Here is a 20,474-nt window from a genome sequence, read left to right on the forward strand (position 1 = left end):
TAACTGAGCTCCTCCATCCCCCCATAACTGAGCTCCTCTTCCCCCATAACTGAGCTCCTCCATCCCCCATAACTGAGCTTCTCCATCCCCCATAACTGAGCTCCTCCCTCCCCATAACTGAACTCCTCCATCCCTCCATAACTGAGCTCCTCCATCCCCCCATAACTGAGCTCCTCCCTCCCCATAACTGAGCTCCTCCATCCCCCATAACTGAGCTCCTCCATCCCCCATAACTGAGCTCCTCCATCCCCCATAACTGAGCTCCTCCATCCCCCATAACTGAGCTTCTCCCTCCCCATAACTGAGCTCCTCCATCCCCCCATAACTGAGCTCCTCCATCCCCCCATAACTGAACTTCCCCATCCCCCATAACTGAACTTCCCCATCCCCCATAACTGAGCTCCTCCATCCCCCATAACTGATCTCCTCTTCCCCCATAACTGAACTTCCCCATCCCCCATATCTGAGGTCCTCCAGCCCCCTTTTTAGCTTTGTTGCCCTTCTCTGGACTCTCTCCATTTCCAGTACATCCTTCCTGAGGACTGGTGACCAGAACTGGACGGGATACTCCAGGTGCGGCTGGACCAGATTTTTATAAAGTGGTAGAATTATAGCGCAGCACTCTGGGGCTTAGACGGGGTTGATAACAAATGTATTTTCCCAGGAAGTCATTGTTCTGGCTAATTGATAGAAGATCCACTGATCTCCCTAAATTCTGGAATTGCTGCACCTTTTCTCTTCTGTCACTAGGTGGCGCTATGGTTGGTGACATTAGATTGACAGGGGGGCTTCACAAGGACAGATCATGGATGGGTGGGGTGTCTCAGCCAATGGGCAGGGGTTTCTTTTAGTCCCTTGGACGCCTCCCTCGTCACTTCCGGTTAGTTCGGTATATCCGGCCACTCCCTACGCGTTACGTCACGTGAATTCGTCTGGGGAAGTTATTACGTTTATTAGGTTCACTTGGTAGCGCGAGGGATCACCCCCTCTTTTATAACGCTCTCTACACGCTGAAATCGCCAATCACTGCGAGACTTTCCGTCAAACGTTTCTGCTTTTTATAATAATTCACGTGAAATTGGCGTTCGTTGATCGCGGTGACAATTCATAGGATGGAAGAATTTCTCGTTTCTATCAGTGATTGTCAATTCCCTTCTAGAAAGTCCCTTCATTACACAAACGTTTGCCGGAGAGTCTCCCAGTGAATGGCGGGCGGCTCCCCGCGGGAGGTTCTATCTCGGGTTCGCTCTCAGTTTGCTCTCCAGGTCCAATAACTGACGCAGAAATCCGCGGTTCGGGACGATTCCTCGCTTGTCCTTCACGGTGGTAATGGCTTCAACCAAAGTCATTCGTTGGTAGATCATCAGATAGGCGAGAACCAATGTGGCCGATCGGCTCACTCCTACCGCACAATGCACCAGGATCTTCCCTGCAGACAGAGAATCGAGAATTAAAGTCCGACTCCGAAAATCAGACCTGACGCACACGCTATATCACCACAAGTATTGGGACGCCCGCCTTCACACACACGCTATATCACCACAAGTATTGGGACGCCGGCCTTTACACACGCTATATTACCACAAGTATTGGGACGCCGGCCTTCACACACACGCTATATCACCACAAGTATTGGGACGCCGGCCTTTACACACGCTATATCACCACAAGTATTGGGACGCCGGCCTTCACACACACGCTATATTACCACAAGTATTGGGACGCCGGCCTTTACACACACGCTATATTACCACAAGTATTGGGACGCCGGCCTTTACACACACGCTATATTACCACAAGTATTGGGACGCCGGCCTTTACACACACGCTATATTACCACAAGTATTGGGACGCCGGCCTTTACACACACGCTATATTACCACAAGTATTGGGACGCCGGCCTTCACACACACGCTATATTACCACAAGTATTGGGACGCCGGCCTTTACACACACGCTGTATTACCACAAGTATTGGGACGCCGGCCTTTACACACACGCTGTATTACCACAAGTATTGGGACGCCGGCCTTCACACACACACTATATTACCACAAGTATTGGGACGCCGGCCTTTACACACACGCTATATTACCACAAGTATTGGGACGCCTGCCTTTACGCACACGCTATATTACCACAAGTATTGGGACGCCGGCCTTTACACACACGCTATATTACCACAAGTATTGGGACGCCGGCCTTTACACACACGCTATATTACCACAAGTATTGGGACGCCGGCCTTTACACACACGCTATATTACCACAAGTATTGGGACGCCGGCCTTCACACACACGCTATATTACCACAAGTATTGGGACGCCGGCCTTCACACACACGCTATATTACCACAAGTATTGGGACGCCGGCCTTCACACACACGCTGTATTACCACAAGTATTGGGACGCCGGCCTTCACACACACACTATATTACCACAAGTATTGGGACGCCGGCCTTTACACACACGCTATATTACCACAAGTATTGGGACGCCGGCCTTTACACACACGCTATATTACCACAAGTATTGGGACGCCGGCCTTTACACACACGCTATATTACCACAAGTATTGGGACGCCGGCCTTTACACACACGCTATATTACCACAAGTATTGGGACGCCGGCCTTTACACACACGCTATATTACCACAAGTATTGGGACGCCGGCCTTCACACACACGCTATATTACCACAAGTATTGGGACGCCGGCCTTCACACACACGCTATATTACCACAAGTATTGGGACGCCGGCCTTCACACACACGCTGTATTACCACAAGTATTGGGACGCCGGCCTTCACACACACACTATATTACCACAAGTATTGGGACGCCGGCCTTTACACACACGCTATATTACCACAAGTATTGGGACGCCTGCCTTTACGCACACGCTATATTACCACAAGTATTGGGACGCCGGCCTTTACACACACGCTATATTACCACAAGTATTGGGACGCCGGCCTTCACACACGCTATATTACCACAAGTATTGGGACGCCTGCCTTTACGCACACGCTATATTACCACAAGTATTGGGACGCCGGCCTTCACACACACGCTATATTACCACAAGTATTGGGACGCCGGCCTTCACACACGCTATATTACCACAAGTATTGGGACGCCGGCCTTTACACACACGCTATATTACCACAAGTATTGGGACGCCGGCCTTCACACACGCTATATTACCACAAGTATTGGGACGCCGGCCTTCACACACACGCTATATCACCACAAGTATTGGGACGCCGGCCTTTACACACACGCTATATCACCACAAGTATTGGGACGCCGGCCTTTACACACACGCTATATTACCACAAGTATTGGGACGCCGGCCTTTACACACACATGAACTTTAATGACCTCCCAGTCTTAGTCCGGAGGCTCCGCCTTTTGCAGCTATAACACCTTCACCTCTTCTGGGAAGGCCGTCCACAAGGTTTAGGGGTGTGTCTATGGGAAGGTCGTCCACAAGGTTTAGGGGTGTGTCTATGGGAAGGTCTGTCCACAAGGTTTAGGGGTGTGTCTGTGAGAAGGCCGTCCACAAGGTTTAGGGGTGTGTCTATGGGAAGGTCTGTCCACAAGGTTTAGGGGTGTGTCTATGGGAAGGTCTGTCCACAAGGTTTAGGGGTGTGTCTATGGGAAGGTCTGTCCACAAGGTTTAGGGGTGTGTCTATGGGAAGGTCTGTCCACAAGGTTTAGGGGTGTGTCTATGGGAAGGCCGTCCACAAGGTTTAGGGGTGTGTCTATGGGAATGTTGTCCACAAGGTTTAGGGGTGTGTCTATGGGAAGGCCGTCCACAAGGTTTAGGGGTGTGTCTTTGGGAAGGCCGTCCACAAGGTTTAGGGGTGTGTCTATGGGAAGGCCGTCCACAAGGTTTAGGGGTGTGTCTATGGGAAGGCCGTCCACAAGGTTTAGGGGTGTGTCTATGGGAAGGCCATCCACAAGGTTTAGGGGTGTGTCTATGGGAAGGTCTGTCCACAAGGTTTAGGGGTGTGTCTATGGGAAGGTCTGTCCACAAGGTTTAGGGGTGTGTCTATGGGAAGGTCTGTCCACAAGGTTTAGGGGTGTGTCTATGGGAAGGTCTGTCCACAAGGTTTAGGGGTGTGTCTATGGGAAGGCCGTCCACAAGGTTTAGGGGTGTGTCTATGGGAATGTTGTCCACAAGGTTTAGGGGTGTGTCTATGGGAAGGCCGTCCACAAGGTTTAGGGGTGTGTCTTTGGGAAGGCCGTCCACAAGGTTTAGGGGTGTGTCTATGGGAAGGCCGTCCACAAGGTTTAGGGGTGTGTCTATGGGAAGGCCGTCCACAAGGTTTAGGGGTGTGTCTATGGGAAGGCCATCCACAAGGTTTAGGGGTGTGTCTATGGGAAGGTCTGTCCACAAGGTTTAGGGGTGTGTCTATGGGAAGGTCTGTCCACAAGGTTTAGGGGTGTGTCTATGGGAAGGCCGTCCACAAGGTTTAGGGGTGTGTCTATGGGAAGGCCATCCACAAGGTTTAGGGGTGTGTCTATGGGAAGGTCTGTCCACAAGGTTTAGGGGTGTGTCTATGGGAAGGTCTGTCCACAAGGTTTAGGGGTGTGTCTATGGGAAGGCCGTCCACAAGGTTTAGGGGTGTGTCTTTGGGAAGGCCGTCCACAAGGTTTAGGGGTGTGTCTATGGGAAGGCGGTCCACAAGGTTTAGGGGTGTGTCTATGGGAAGGCCGTCCACAAGGTTTAGGGGTGTGTCTATGGGAAGGCCGTCCACAAGGTTTAGGGGTGTGTCTATGGGAAGGTCTGTCCACAAGGTTTAGGGGTGTGTCTATGGGAAGGCCGTCCACAAGGTTTAGGGGGGTGTCTATGGGAAGGCCGTCCACAAGGTTTAGGGGTGTGTCTGTGGGAAGGCCGTCCACAAGGTTTAGGGGTGTGTCTATGGGAAGGCTGTCCACAAGGTTTAGGGGTGTGTCTATGGGAATGTTTGACCATTCTTCCAGAAGAGCATTTGTGAGGTCAGGCACTGATGTTGGATGAGAAGGTCTGGCTCACAGTCTCCATTCTAATTCATCCCAAAGGTGTTCTATGGGGTTGAGAGGTCAGGACTCTGTGCAGGCCAGTCAAGTTCCTCCACCCCAAACTCGCTCATCCATGTGTTTATGGACCTTGCTTTGTGCTCTGGTCCAAATCATTTGGTGGAGGGGGGATTATGGGGTGGGGGGTGGAGGGGGGATTATGGTGTGGGGGAGGGGGGATTATAGTGTGGGGGGAGGGGGGATTATGGTGTAGGGGAGTTGTTTTTCAGGGGTTGGGTTGGCCCCTTAGTTCCAGTGAAGGGAACTCTTAAGGCTTCAGCATACCAAGACATTTTGGACAATTTCATGCTCCCAACTTTGTGGATGGCCCCTCCCTGTTCCAACATGACGGCCCACCAGTGCACAAAGCATTCTTTACTCTCCTCCCCATCACTCCCCTCTTCCCCTCATCATCATTCTCCTCCTCATCATCATTCTCCTCCCCATCACTCTCCTCCTCCCCCATCATTCCCCTCCCCCCATCACTCTCCTCCTCCATCACTCTCCTCTCCTCCCCCCATCACTCTCCCCCCATCACTCTCATCTCCTCCTCCATCACTCTCCTCTCCTCCCCCATCACTCTCATCTCCTCCCCCATCACTCTCATCTCCTCCCCCCATCACTCTCCCCCCCATCACTCTCCTCTCCTCCCCCATCATTCTCCTCTCCTCCCCCCATCACTCTCCTCTCCTCCTCCATCACTCTCCCCCCATCACTCTCCTCCTCATCATCACTCTCCTCTCCCTCGTCACTCTTCTCCTCCTCATCACTCTCCTCTCCTCCCCCATCACTCTCATCTCCTCCCCCATCACTCTCCTCTCCTCCCCCCATCACTCTCCCCCCCATCACTCTCATCTCCTCCTCCATCACTCTCCTCTCCTCCCCCATCACTCTCATCTCCTCCCCCATCACTCTCATCTCCTCCCCCCATCACTCTCCCCCCCATCACTCTCCTCTCCTCCCCCATCATTCTCCTCTCCTCCCCCCATCACTCTCCTCTCCTCCTCCATCACTCTCCCCCCATCACTCTCCTCCTCATCATCACTCTCCTCTCCCTCGTCACTCTTCTCCTCCTCATCACTCTCCTCCCCCCATCACTCTTCTCCTCCTTATCACTCCTCCCCATCATCACTCTCCTCTCCCCCCTCATCACTCTTCTCCTCCTCATCACTCTCCTCTTTATCATCATCCCTCTCCTTCCCCCCCATCCCTCTCCTTCCCCTCCATCAGTCTCCTCCCCCCATCACTCCACTCTCCTCCCCTCATCACTTTCCTCCCCCATCACTCTCCTCCTCAACAGAACTTTGTCTGCCGTCAATGCTTCCTCTGTCCAGAACCAGCACCGTCCAAGACTCTTTACCCCCCCCAGTCACCAGCCGTAATACAGTGTAGGGTAAAAAACACTCTTTCCTCACAGCAACACACTTACACATCCCATAATAGTTGAGGCAGACACCACAATAGACAATAGAATACAGTCACACCCCAAACCATCACAGCAAAGAGTCCACAACAGCCAACACACAATATATACAACATTGAGTGTGACTAGCACAGATCATAGTGGGGTTCTCAGTCACCATGTACCCCTATTAGAGACACGGGGGGATCTACACATAAGAGGGTCGGGGAAGCTGAACAAGGAGCCTCCAGAACTCTCCAGGGTAATCTGAGTTCCACAAACCCCCCACCCAAAGTGACTTCCGTCACACAGATGTTCAAGGATGCTTTGGGAATTACCAAACTTGTCAGGATGCTCGGAGAGAGGAGGGGCTTGTGAGAAGAGAAGGGAGCGATAATGAGGGGGAGGGGCCTGGTAAGCAGGACAGGAGCCTGTGATAATAGGGAGGAGCCTGGTGAGCAGGGGAGGGGCTCTGAAGCTTTGACTGATATATAAATTGGTAAAAGCGTTGCTTTTTTGGGCTGAAATTGGTTACAATTTACCACAGAAGGTAACAGAAAACATCCCTGACGTTCTACAGAAGAAGGTCTAGAGTCATAATGGGGGGGATATTCTATAACTGGAACACACAGAAACTGGCACAGCTCATCCAATCAGCTTCTAGGTTTTATTGTCAAAGCTTAATTGAAGAAGCTGAAGTTAGAAGCTGATTGGCTCCCATGAAATCTGTATCAGAGTCTGGGGGCCCCGGTCTTAGTAAACCCCCCATGGATGTGGCCGGGGAGCCCAGACATATAGGAAGTCTTCTCTAGGACCCAGCTCACCTCTCTCCTTGAGGGCGCGATGGATGAAATCGGCGGCCGCCTGGAAGTGGACGCTCATGTCGAAGATCGGGCTGTCCTGAGCATCGATCCCCATGTACAGGATGTTCATCCCGCGGTAATATTCCTCTCCTCCTCTCCAGCGACTATGAACCGCGTTCAGGATGTGAGTGATTCGCAGCTGGAGGAGTTCCCCTTTATTGGCCGCGATCTCCCTAGACTCAGAAGAAGGAGAAGTGCTAATTAGTGTCATATTTATTATCATATCATAGAAAGGAATCAGACGGACAAAAGATGAGATTAATCCCCCGTTCACTTGGCAGTTCCAAATCGCATGACAAGCCACACCCCCATTGCTGGCAATGGAACCGTTCATACTGGTGGTTTTAGATGGTGGGAGGTGACAGTGGGAGGAGATGGTGGGAGGTGATGGTGGAAGGAGATGGTGGGAGGTAATGGTGGGAGGAGATGGTGGGAGGGGAAGGTGGGAGGAGATGGTGGGAGGAGATGGTGGGAGGAGATGGTGGAAGGAGATGGTGGGAGGTAATGGTGGGAGGAGATGGTGGGAGGGGAAGGTGGGAGGAGATGGTGGGAGGAGATGGTGGGAGGAGATGGTGGAAGGAGATGGTGGGAGGTAATGGTGGGAGGAGATGGTGGGAGGGGAAGGTGGGAGGAGATGGTGGGAGGAGATGGTGGGAGGGGAAGGTGGGAAGAGATGGTGGAAGGAGATGGTGGGAGGTAATGGTGGGAGGAGATGGTGGGAGGTGATGGTGGGAGGTGATGGTGGGAGGAGAAGGTGGGAAGAGATGGTGGGAGGGAGATGGTGGGAGGGGAAGGTGGGAAGAGATGGTGGGAGGGAGATGGTGGGAGGGGAAGGTGGGAGGAGATGGTGGGAGGTGCTGGTGGGAGGTGTAACAGAATGACCCGGGACAAACAGAGACTTTGTAAGGATGAGGGGTACTCCTGTACCCGCGTCACCAAGGAGTCTTATGTCTAGGGTCATCTTATGACCGATAGGGCCATAGGGTGACTGAGAAATTATATCCTAAATTACAGGACAGGGGACATCACTGATAGTTCATATTGCAAGAGATTGCAAAGTGTTGGTTTATTCTATGACTCATCTCTCTGTGTAGACTGTTGACATGTTAAATGAGTCTGGCTCCTGAAAGGCCTTTCATTGGGTGATAACACTGTTTAAAGCCTTTTGATGCTCAGAGGTGTGAATACCTTTCTGTCGGAGACACACCGTCTGTCTAAAGATGTGGATTAAGAGAAAATCATTGTGCGATGGTGTTTTGTTTGAATTCTGTTAATGAAGGAATGTGACTTCTCAGGTGCAGTGATTAGGTCATGATAATTATAGACCGGTGCCAAAATATCTGGAATGTTTAGCAATTAGCCATCTGAAGGTGTATTGAATCCCTCCCAGGGTGTGATGGGTGAGTGGAGAGTTTGATTGTTCCTTTCATGCTTGAACTGTATATAAACTGGAGAGCTAACCATTAAAGATGTCTTACATTTGAAACCAGAACACAGAGCAAGTCTCGTTATTCTGGGAAATGTCTGATGTCTGTTGGATGGTTGGAGTGTCAGATGAGCTGTCGTGGGGTGATGGAAGGTCGTAAACGGTGGTGACCGTTACAGTGGTGGCAGCGGTGGGATAATTCCATCCCTTAAAGGACGGCGACAAGGACACAGGACGATGGAGACGCTGTATGAACGGCTGAAGCTCTCTTCCCTCAAGGACTTACTGGAGAGCCGGGGCAGATCGGCCTGCAACCGTAAGAGAAGGGACATTATCGCACAACTTGTCCAAATGGATAGAGCTGAGAGGCCCAGCGTAACAGACAGGACACCCGATGAAGAGTTTTTTGACCGGGCTGTTAGACGTGGACTGGCACAGTATGGACCTAATCCTCCACCGGAGATCATAGACCGGGTTATAGCGGCTGTGGACGCCACTTGGCTACAGCAAAGAGGTGCTGCAGCAGCAGAAGTCACAGCAGCACCAACTGAAGGAAGGGGAGAGGTACAGATGCCAGTCTCCATGGAAGAGGAGTTCCAGGGAGCCGGGGCAATTGGCCCCTCTCCCCAGCAACAAGCTGTGGTGGTAAAGCATTTACCCCCAGCTGAATCCCTGGCAGCAGGGCAGGATGCGACTGGCTGCGGCACACAACTGCAGCTTGAGCTGACATCGGGGGATGGGACTGTGGTCTCCCCTCAAAGCGACCCAGCAGAAGAGCTGGCAACAGAGCAGAGCGCCACCAGCCTCTGTTCTCACCTAGCAGGAGAGGGAGTTCCTGGGGCAGTGGATGGGATTCTCTATTGCCTTCCGGACCCACCAGCCCCAAAACCCTCCAGGGGGCTTTCCTGACCCCCACTGGAAGAGACTTCAAAAGACTTTCCGCCGACACCCCCGCTCTGGACTTGCCAACCGACGATATTTGTCAGCAGATTGGCACGGGCAGACAAATGGGCGTACCTGTACGCCACTTTAAATGTTCCGCCCAGCTCGCCGCATCAAAAACACACATGCAGAAAATAATCTGGACTGAGTTTCTATGGGGTGAGTTGGCCCTCAGTACCAGTTCACACCATATGCAGTTCTGTGCATGCGCAGCGTTTTCCATGTATTTCAATGGCTCCATTCACACCGTGCAGTCCGCTTCCGGACAGTTTCTGTACTGTGTGAATAGAGCCATTGCAATACATGGAAAAAGCTGGGCATGCAGGGCCACTTCACACCATAGAAATACAATCCAGGTGCGTTTTTGATGGAGTCCAGATGGTGCATTTCGGTGCGTTCCGGTACAGGCCAGTGCAGGTAAAATGCAGTAAGTTCTACAGCAGCAAGCACTGGTGGGAACGATGCCATTAACTACTTGCCGACCAGCCGCCGCAGTTATACGGCGGCAGGTCGGCTCCCCTGCGCGAGAGCCCATAGCTATACGTCGGCTCTCTAAGCGGCCACTAGGGGCGCGTGCCCCCCGCTCGTCCCTGACTCCCATGCGCGTGCCCGGCGGGCGCGTTTGCCGCCGGGCACCCGCGATCGCTCGTTACAGAGCGGGAACCGGGAGCTGTATGTGTAAACACGCGGCTCCCGGTCCTGTCAGGGGGAGAAATGCTGATTGTCTGTTCATACAATGTATAAACAGAAGATCGGTCATTTCCCCTAGTGAGGCCACTCCCCCCCTACAGTTAGAACACACCCAGGGAACAAACTGAAACCCTTCCCCGCCCCCTTCACTGCCAGTGGCATTTTTATAGTAATCAATGCATTTTTATAGCACTGATCGCTGTATAAATGCCAATGGTCCCAAAAATGTGTCAAAAGTGTCCGCCATAATGTCGCAGTACCGAAAAAAAAAATTGCTGATCGCCGCCATTACTAGTAAAAAAAAATATTAATAAAAATGGCATAAAACGATCCTCTATTTTGTAGACGCTATAACTTTTGCGCAAACCAACCGATAAACGCTTATTGCAATTTTTTTCACCAAAAATAAGTAGAAGAATACGTATCGCCCTAAACTGAGGAAAAAAATGTTTTTTTTATATATTTTTTGGGGATATTTATTATAGCAAAAAGTAAAAAATATTGCATTTTTTTCAAAATTCTCGCTCTATTTTTGTTTATAGCACAAAAAATAAAAACCGCAGAGGTGATCAAATACCACCAAAAGAAATCTCTATTTGTGGGGAAAAAAGGACGCCAATTTTGTTTGGGAGCCACGTCGCACGACCGCGCAATTGTCAGTTAAAGCGACGCAGTGCCGAATCGCAAAAAAAACCTCTGGTCTTTGACCAGCAATATGGTCCGGGGGTTAAGTGGTTAAAAAACATTTAGGGGCGGGATCACACCACATGCAGTCCAGTGGAAAGTCGGTTATGTGGTTTTCAATGGCGAAGTTCACACTGGGGGTTTGCAGTTCCAGAAAAAAAAGGAGAACATTCTGCATTTTACCTGAACTGGACTGGAACGCATCAAAAACGCATCAAAAACGCACCAAAAACGCATCAAAAACGCACCGGAACGCACTTGTCCTTATCTAAGGCTAATAAAAAAGAGGGGCTGAAAACAAGAACCGGAACGCATCAAAAACATGCATCCAAAAGAAGTGCCGGAACGCATCGGGATTGTGTTTCTATGGTGCGAACCGGTCCTAAAACGAAATCCGAATGTGACATGAAGAGGAAGGATGATATTCCGGAGCGCTTTTCATATCTGGATGTAGAGCGCCATCTAGTGGGGTTTCACTTTATTGCACATCGGTAGAGAATGCCGAGATCACGGGAGTGTTTTTTACAGAGGGATAGAAATCATCATTAACCATTTGCCCTCCGGAAGATTTACCCCCTTCATGCCCAGGCCCCTTTTTGCGATTCGGCACTGCGTCGCTTTAACTGACAATTGCGCGGTCGTGCGACGTGGCTCCCAAACAAAATTGACGCCCTTTTTTCCCCACACATAGAGCTTTCTTTTGGTGGTATTTGATCTCCTCTGCGGTTTTTATTTTTTGCGCTATAAACAAAAATGAATTTCTTTATCAGTTTATTCCAATATGTATTCCGCTACAAACCCCAATAATTGTACATTGATCGTGTGACTTATCACATCTACAAAGTATTCATTTATGGAATTATTTTTTATTTTTTTTTACTAGTAATGGCGGTTGTAACGGACATATGCATGCTGTCGGGACATCGATAATCTTCATACAGGGAGGACTACAAGGAACTGCATGGCTTGTCACAATTGGATGTACCACATTGTATTCTGAGCTCAAAGGGTTAATTGGACAAAGAGTCTCTTTCACTGCTGAATGCTAATGTTCCCTTCGCATAGCTAATGAACTCTCTTTTGTGTAGGTAACACCCCCCCTGTGAGGTGTCTGCTGAGGGGGATTATGTGTGAGTGATAATTGTTTTAAAGGTTAATTGAATTCTATTGTCTGATCAAAACGGAGCCAAAACGTCTAGCGACTGATTGGCTCAAGGGAGTGTCATTTGTTTCTGTACAGTTGTAACCAGATATAAGGAGGAAAAATGTGCATTAAAAGTCAGTCTGCTTGACTCTGCAAACGTAGTCCGTCTCGTTTCTTGGAAGGGCGTTCGATGGGATATACCGGCGGTACCTGCACATGGCAGCTTGCCAGGGAAAAGGACGTCTCCAACGGCTGATACCCTCTCCCTAGCTGGGTAGCCGTTACAGCGGTGATCAGCGATTTTTATCGGGACTGCGACATTGCGGTGGACACACATCGGACACTAAGTGACACATTTCGAGGACCTATACTAAAGAAAATGCACTGTCACTGTGCTAATTGGCTGGGAAGTGGCGATCAAAGGGTTAAACGTGTCCCTAGGGCAGTGATGGCGAACGCGTGGCACGCGTGCCGCTCCCGGCACGGCAAGCTGTTTTGGTGGGCACGCGGTGACAATGCAGAAATGTCAAAGAAAAAAAAATTAAATCGTCAACCGCAACTAGAAACTACATTTCCCACACTACCCTGTGCTAGCGGTGACGTGTCCGAGTGGGCGTAACTTAGAATGAGCGCCCGGAGGTCACGTGTTAGCTTGCTACCCAATGAGAGCTCTCAGATCATCCACTGCCTGACGTGCTGCTGGGCGTGACTGGGAGCATGAGGAGAAGACGCACGGCGGGAAAGAGCTGCAAGACTCGTGAAGCCATCTTCTTCATTGCGCAGTTTGATTCAGCTGCAGACAAAGGTAAGAATACTTATTACTCGAATACTATTTAGACATGGGATACCTGGGTCGTTTTATGGGTTGCCCTGCTAACATCACCCAATCTAAAATGTAAAATTTTGCTGAACAATTACTTTAGCTAATCTCGCTGGTGGGTGTTCTGACAGTTGCTGACTGACTTGGGAAACTTTGTTCTGCAAACATATTACCCCCCTCATTGCTGTTATTGGGTCTAGTTGTCCTTTGCAAACATATTACCCCCCTCATTGCAAATGACACCTATGCCCAATAACAGCAATGAGGGAGGTAATATGTTTGCAAATGACACCTAGGCCCAAAAACAGCAATGAGGGAGGTAATATGTTTGCAAATGACACCTAGGCCCAAAAACAGCAATGAGGGAGGTAATATGTTTGCTGTTATTGGGCATAGGTGTCATTTGCAAACATATTACCTCCCTCATTGCTGTTATTGGGCATAGGTGTCATTTGCAATGAGGGGGGTAATATGTTTGCAAAGGACACCTAGGCCCAATAAAAGCAATGAGGGGGGTAATATGTTTGCAAATGACACCCAGGCCCAATAACAGCAATGAGGGGGGTAATATGTTTGCAAAGGACACCTAGGCCCAATAAAAGCAATGAGGGGGGTAATATGTTTGCAAATGACACCCAGGCCCAATAACAGCAATGAGGGGGGTAATATGTTTGCTGTTATTGGGCCTAGGTGTCATTTGCAAACATATTACCCCCCTCATTGCTGTTATTGGGTCTAGGTGTCCTTTGCAAACATATTACCCCCCTCATTGCAAATGAGGGGGGTAATATGTTTGCAAATGACACCTAGGCCCAATAACAGCAATGAGGGGGGTAATATGTTTGCAAATGACACCTAGGCCCAAAAACAGCAATGAGGGAGGTAATATGTTTGCTGTTATTGGGCATAGGTGTCATTTGCAAACATATAACCCCCATCATTGCTGTTATTGGGCCTGTGTCCTGGCCTATGGACAACAATGACACACTTTTTTTTTTTTTTCATTTTAGCCCTTTGGATTCTTCTTTGCAATTCTTGTAGAATCTACAGCAGCTTCCAGACCCAGCAGAGCGGTGTCAGCAGCGGCACAGCGCGACTTCTTGTTTCACAGGACATTGGACGATTTGAGCTTATATCTGTCTACATTAAAAAAAGTAAGTTGCTAAGGGTCACATCTGGCCCCCGGGCTACGGTAGTTTCCTGTGTCCCTATGGACAACAATGAAAACATATTTTTTTTTTCATTACAGCCCTCTCTCCGGGATTCTACTTTGCAAATCTTGTAGAATGTACAGCAGCTTTCAGACCCAGCAGAGCGGTGTCAGCAGCGGCACAGCACGCCTTGTTGTTTCACAGGACATTGGACGATTTGAGCTTATATCTGTCTACATTACAGAAACGTAAGTTGCTAAGGGTCACATCTGGCCCCCGGGCTATGGTAGTTTCCTGTGTCCCTATGGACAACAATGAAAACATATTTTTTTTTTCATTACAGCCCTCTCTTTGGGATTCTTCTTTGCAATTCAGAATCTACAGCAGCTTCCAGACCCAGCATAGCGGTGTCAGCAGCGGCACAGCGCGACTTCTTGTTTCACAGGATATTGGACGATGTATATCTGTCTACAAAACCGTGAGTTGTTCTACCTTTTTTGTGAAATGTTGCAATAATATTTTTGGTATAGGTAGGTAGGGATAGATTTGTATTGGGTGCTTCATCCATCCTTATTTTATACATTTTGTGTTTTTTGTAGACATGAACAACCAAAAATGAGTACATCAAAAAAGCAAAATTAAAAACAGATAGTGGAAGATCATTCCAAGAGACCTGGACACAGTCATTTGGAGTGATTGAACGCAATGGGAAAGCGTTATGTGTTCTGTGTAGTGAAAGTGTGGTATCTCGCACATCTAGTGTCAAACGTCATTTTGATACCAACCACAAAAGTGTTGCCGAACTTGGTGTAGCTGAAAGAAAAGAGTTTCTTGATGGGAAATTGAAGAGATATCACTGCCAGTATCGTAGTTTTTGCAACTATCTTTCTAAAACAAATTATCTGGCAAATGCCAGCTTTGAAATTTCACTGTGCATAGCAAAACATGGAAAGCCCCTCTCTGATGGCGATTTTATCAAAACGGCCATGTTGGCTGTGAGTAATTCCCTTTTTCATGAATTTCCAAACAAGGACAAAATTAAGCAACGAATCTCTGAAATGCCACTTAGCAGAAATACTGTTAAAGATAGAGTCCTGCGTATGGCAAGTGATGTTAGTCAGCAGCTCACCACTGACTTACAAAAGGCAGCCTGTTACTCCATGTGCTTGGATGAAAGCACAGACATAAATAATCATGCAAGGCTAGCAGTAATTTTGCGTTATGCTGTTGGTGACACCATGAGAGAGGAGCTCATGAAACTGTTGTCTTTGCCTGGAAGAACACAAGGGATAGATATCTACAATGCTGTGATGGAGGCTTTTGTCTCACAAGACATAAGGCCAGAAAAAGTGGTTTCAGTTACTAGTGACGGGGCACCTTCCATGGTGGGGGTAACATCTGGTTTCATACAGTTTTTTGTCAAAGAAGCAAAGCACCCAGTCATTCAATTTCATTGTATTATACATCAAGAAGCTCTTTGTGCCAAGGAAAGCAGCAAAATATTAGACGATATCCTCAAGGATGTCACAAAAATGGTGAATTACATCATGGCTCGTGCTCTTAATTTTCGACAGTTTCAAGCACTTCTTGATGAGGTACAGGCACAGTATAATACTTTACTTATGTACAATAATGTACGATGGCTAAGCAGAGGACGGGTCTTGGAGAGATTTGTAGCCTGTTTGGATGAAATTGCAAAGAAGAATCCAAAGGGCTAAAATGAAAAAAACAAAAATGTGTCATTGCATCTTTACCAATGCCCAGCCAAGGCATCTTTACCAATGCCCAGACAAGGCATCTTTACCAATGCCCAGCCAAGGCATCTTTAAAAATGCCCAGCAATGGCATCTTTAATAATGCCCAGGCAAGGCATCTTTACCAATGCCCAGCCAAGGCATCTTTACCAATGCCCAGACAAGGCATCTTTACCAATGCCCAGCCAAGGCATCTTTAAAAATGCCCAGCAATGGCATCTTTAATAATGCCCAGGCAAGGCATCTTTACCAATGCCCAGCCAAGGCATCTTTAAAAATGCCCAGCAATGGCATCTTTACCAATGCCCAGACAAGGCATCTTTACCAATGCCCAGCCAAGGCATCTTTAAAAATGCCCAGCAATGGCATCTTTAATAATGCCCAGCCAAGGCATCTTTACCAATGCCCAGCCAAGGCATCTTTACCAATGCCCAGACAAGGCATCTTTACCAATGCCCAGCCAAGGCATCTTTAAAAATGCCCAGCAATGGCATCTTTAATAATGCCCAGGCAAGGCATCTTTACCAATGCCCAGCCAAGGCATCTTTAAAAATGCCCAGCAATGGCATCTTTAATAATGCCCAGGCAAGGCATCTTTACCAATGCCCAGCCAAGGCATCTTTAAAAATGCCCAGCCAAGGTATCTTTAAAAATGCCCACTGCTCTGCTGGGTCTGGAAGCTGCTGTAGATTCTAATCTACAAGAATTGCAAAGAAGAATCCAAAGGGCTAAAATGAAAAAAACAAAAATGTGTCATTGCATCTTTACCAATGCCCAGCCAAGGCATCTTTACCAATGCCCAGACAAGGCATCTTTACCAATGCCCAGCCAAGGCATCTTTAAAAATGCCCAGCAATGGCATCTTTAATAATGCCCAGGCAAGGCATCTTTACCAATGCCCAGCCAAGGCATCTTTAAAAATGCCCAGCAATGGCATCTTTAATAATGCCCAGGCAAGGCATCTTTACCAATGCCCAGCCAAGGCATCTTTACCAATGCCCAGACAAGGCATCTTTACCAATGCCCAGCCAAGGCATCTTTAAAAATGCCCAGCAATGGCATCTTTAATAATGCCCAGGCAAGGCATCTTTACCAATGCCCAGCCAAGGCATCTTTAAAAATGCCCAGCAATGGCATCTTTAATAATGCCCAGGCAAGGCATCTTTACCAATGCCCAGCCAAGGCATCTTTAAAAATGCCCAGCAATGGCATCTTTAATAATGCCCAGGCAAGGCATCTTTACCAATGCCCAGCCAAGGCATCTTTAAAAATGCCCAGTCATGGCATCTTTAATAATGCCCAGGCAAGGCATCTTTACCAATGCCCAGCTAAGGCATCTTTACCAATGCCCAGCCAAGGCATCTTTAATAATGCCCAGCAATAGATCATTAGACTCATCCTCTGCTTATGTTCAATAATGTCTTTTAGCTATGCAAAGTATACTGTGCCTGTACCCATCACAGCATTGTAGATCTCTATCCCTTGTGTAAGCAAATGCATCTTTACCAATGCCCAGCCAAGGCATCTAATGCCCAGCCAAGGCATCTTTACCAATCTTTACCAATGCCCAGACAAGGCATCTTTAAAAATGCCCAGCAATGGCATCTTTAAAGATGCCTTACCAAGGCATCTTTAATAATGCCCAGCAAAGCCATCTTTGGAAATGCCCAGCAAAGCCATCTTTGGAAATGCCCAGCAAAGCCATCTTTGGAAATGCCCAGCAAAGCCATCATTGGAAATGCCCAGCAAAGCCATCTTTGGAAATGCCCAGCAAAGCCATCTTTGGAAATGCCCAGCAAAGCCATCTTTGGAAATGCCCAGCAAAGCCATCTTTGGAAATGCCCAGCAAAGCCATCTTTGGAAATGCCCAGCAAAGCCATCTTTGGAAATGCCCAGCAAAGTCATCTTTGAAAATGCCCAGCAAAGTCATCTTTGAAAATGCCCAGCAAAGTCATCTTTGAAAATGGCCAGCAAAGTCATCTTTGAAAATGCCCAGCAAAGTCATCTTTGAAAATGCCCAGCAAAGTCATCTTTGAAAATGCCCAGCAAAGCCATCTTTGGAAATGCCCAGCAAAGCCATCTTTGAAAATGCCTAGCAAAGGCATCCTTACCAGCGATCAGCAAAGGCATCTTTACCAGCGATCTGCAAATGTATCCTTATCCAAAAATACATGCACAAGTACAGTTGTTGAGAATCTTTTTCAATAAAAAAAAAATGTTTAATAGAAAGCTCTGTTATTGTGTTTTTCTTTTAAAACAAAAGCTGTTAATTAGTTTGGACAAGTGTACGAGTTGATTTTTCTAAACGAAAACCTTGGTATTCATGTTTAATTGCAGTGTTGGCACTTCAAAAAAAAATTAGGTTTTGTGTTGGAGTTTGGGCACTCGGGCTCAAAAAGGTTCGCCATCACTGCCCTAGGGGGTGAGTACTAACTGTTTGGGGGAGGGGGAGGTGCTTTAACTGGGGAAGACAGAGATCCGTGTTCCTGCTTAGTAGAGACACAAGATCTCCATCTTCTCCTCTCACAGACCGCCGTTCTGCCTCTCCTGAGAACGATCACCGCTGATTGGCTGAAAGGTGGAAAGACTTACTGGTCTCCTAAGTAGAGTCTCGGCCAAACCTCGTCGGCGTGGCTCCGGATTGTCTTCCCGGTGTAGAGAATCTTCTCCAGGTCATACACTCTCAGGATCGGGGGCTTGGACCTCCTCAGTGGCGGCCGACTCAGAGATCCGAGGTGGGAGAACCGGGAGGACGCCATGACAGTTCCTGGGGGGGGGGAGAGATGGAGGAACATTATATTCTGTTATACTGGGGGGGGAGATGGAGGAACATTATATTCTGTTATACTGGGGGGGGAGAGATGGAGGAACATTATATTCTGTTATACTGGGGGGGGAGAGATGGAGGAACATTATATTCTGTTATACTGGGGGGAGGAGAGATGGAGGAACATTATATTCTGTTATACTGGGGGGGGGGGGGAGATGGAGGAACATTATATTCTGTTATACTGGGGGGGGGGAGAGATGGAGGAACATTATATTCTGTTATACTGGGGGGGAGAGATGGAGGAACATTATATTCTGTTATACTGGGGGGGGGAGAGATGGAGGAACATTATATTCTGTTATACTGGGGGGGAGAGATGGAGGAACATTATATTCTGTTATACTGGGGGGGGGGAGATGGAGGAACATTATATTCTGTTATACTGGGGGGGAGAGATGGAGGAACATTATATTCTGTTATACTGGGGGGAGAGATGGAGGAACATTATATTCTGTTATACTGGGGGGGGAGAGATGGAGGAACATTATATTCTGTTATACTGGGGGGAGAGATGGAGGAACATTATATTCTGTTATACTGGGGGGGGGGAGAGATGGAGGAACATTATATTCTGTTATACTGGGGGGGGGGGAGATGGAGGAACATTATATTCTGTTATACTGGGGGGGGGGGAGATGGAGGAACATTATATTCTGTTATACTGGGGGGGGGAGAGATGGAGGAACATTATATTCTGTTATACTGGGGGGGGAGATGGAGGAACATTATATTCTGTTATACTGGGGGGGGAGAGATGGAGGAACATTATATTCTGTTATACTGGGGGGGGAGAGATGGAGGAACATTATATTCTGTTATACTGGGGGGGGAGATGGAGGAACATTATATTCTGTTATACTGGGGGGAGAGATGGAGGAACATTATATTCTGTTATACTGGGGGGGGGGAGAGATGGAGGAACATTATATTCTGTTATACTGGGGGGGGAGAGATGGAGGAACATTATATTCTGTTATACTGGGGGGGGGAGATGGAGGAACATTATATTCTGTTATACTGGGGGGGGGGAGAGATGGAGGAACATTATATTCTGTTATACTGGGGGGGGAGAGATGGAGGAACATTATATTCTGTTATACTGGGGGGGGAGAGATGGAGGAACATTATATTCTGTTATTACTGGGGGGGGGGAGATGGAGGAACATTATATTCTGTTATACTGGGGGGGGAGAGATGGAGGAACATTATATTCTGTTATACTGGGGGGGGGGAGATGGAGGAACATTATATTCTGTTATACTGGGGGGAGAGATGGAGGAACATTATATTCTGTTATACTGGGGGGGGAGAGATGGAGGAACATTATATTCTGTTATACTGGGGGGGGGGAGAGATGGAGGAACATTATATTCTGTTATACGGGGGGGGGAGAGATGGAGGAACATTATATTCTGTTATACTGGGGGGGGAGAGATGGAGGAACATTATATTCTGTTATACTGGGGGGGGGGAGAGATGGAGGAACATTATATTCTGTTATACTGGGGGGGGGGAGATGGAGGAACATTATATTCTGTTATACTGGGGGGGGAGAGATGGAGGAACATTATATTCTGTTATACTGGGGGGGGGAGAGATGGAGGAACATTATATTCTGTTATACTGGGGGGGGGGAGATGGAGGAACATTATATTCTGTTATACTGGGGGGAGAGATGGAGGAACATTATATTCTGTTATA

The 20,474-nt window shown here is 48.2% G+C and overlaps 1 protein-coding gene across 1 annotated transcript in view; it reads right to left on the minus strand.

Annotated features, from left to right (window-relative positions):
* Positions 1-417: 417 nt before the first annotated feature.
* Positions 418-20,474, minus strand: part of DUSP26 (dual specificity phosphatase 26) — a 59,543-nt gene continuing 39,486 nt past the window's right edge. The window contains exons 2-4 of the mRNA XM_040342178.1: positions 18,536-18,710; positions 7,294-7,505; positions 418-1,429 (exon numbers count right to left, since the gene is read on the minus strand). Of these exons, the coding sequence (XP_040198112.1) occupies positions 1,233-1,429; positions 7,294-7,505; positions 18,536-18,702 (576 nt within the window). The 5' untranslated portion in view covers positions 18,703-18,710 and the 3' untranslated portion in view covers positions 418-1,232. The remainder of the gene's footprint in view (positions 1,430-7,293; positions 7,506-18,535; positions 18,711-20,474) is intronic.

Source organism: Rana temporaria, chromosome 3, assembly GCF_905171775.1.
Source record: "Rana temporaria chromosome 3, aRanTem1.1, whole genome shotgun sequence".
NCBI lineage: Eukaryota > Metazoa > Chordata > Amphibia > Anura > Ranidae > Rana > Rana temporaria.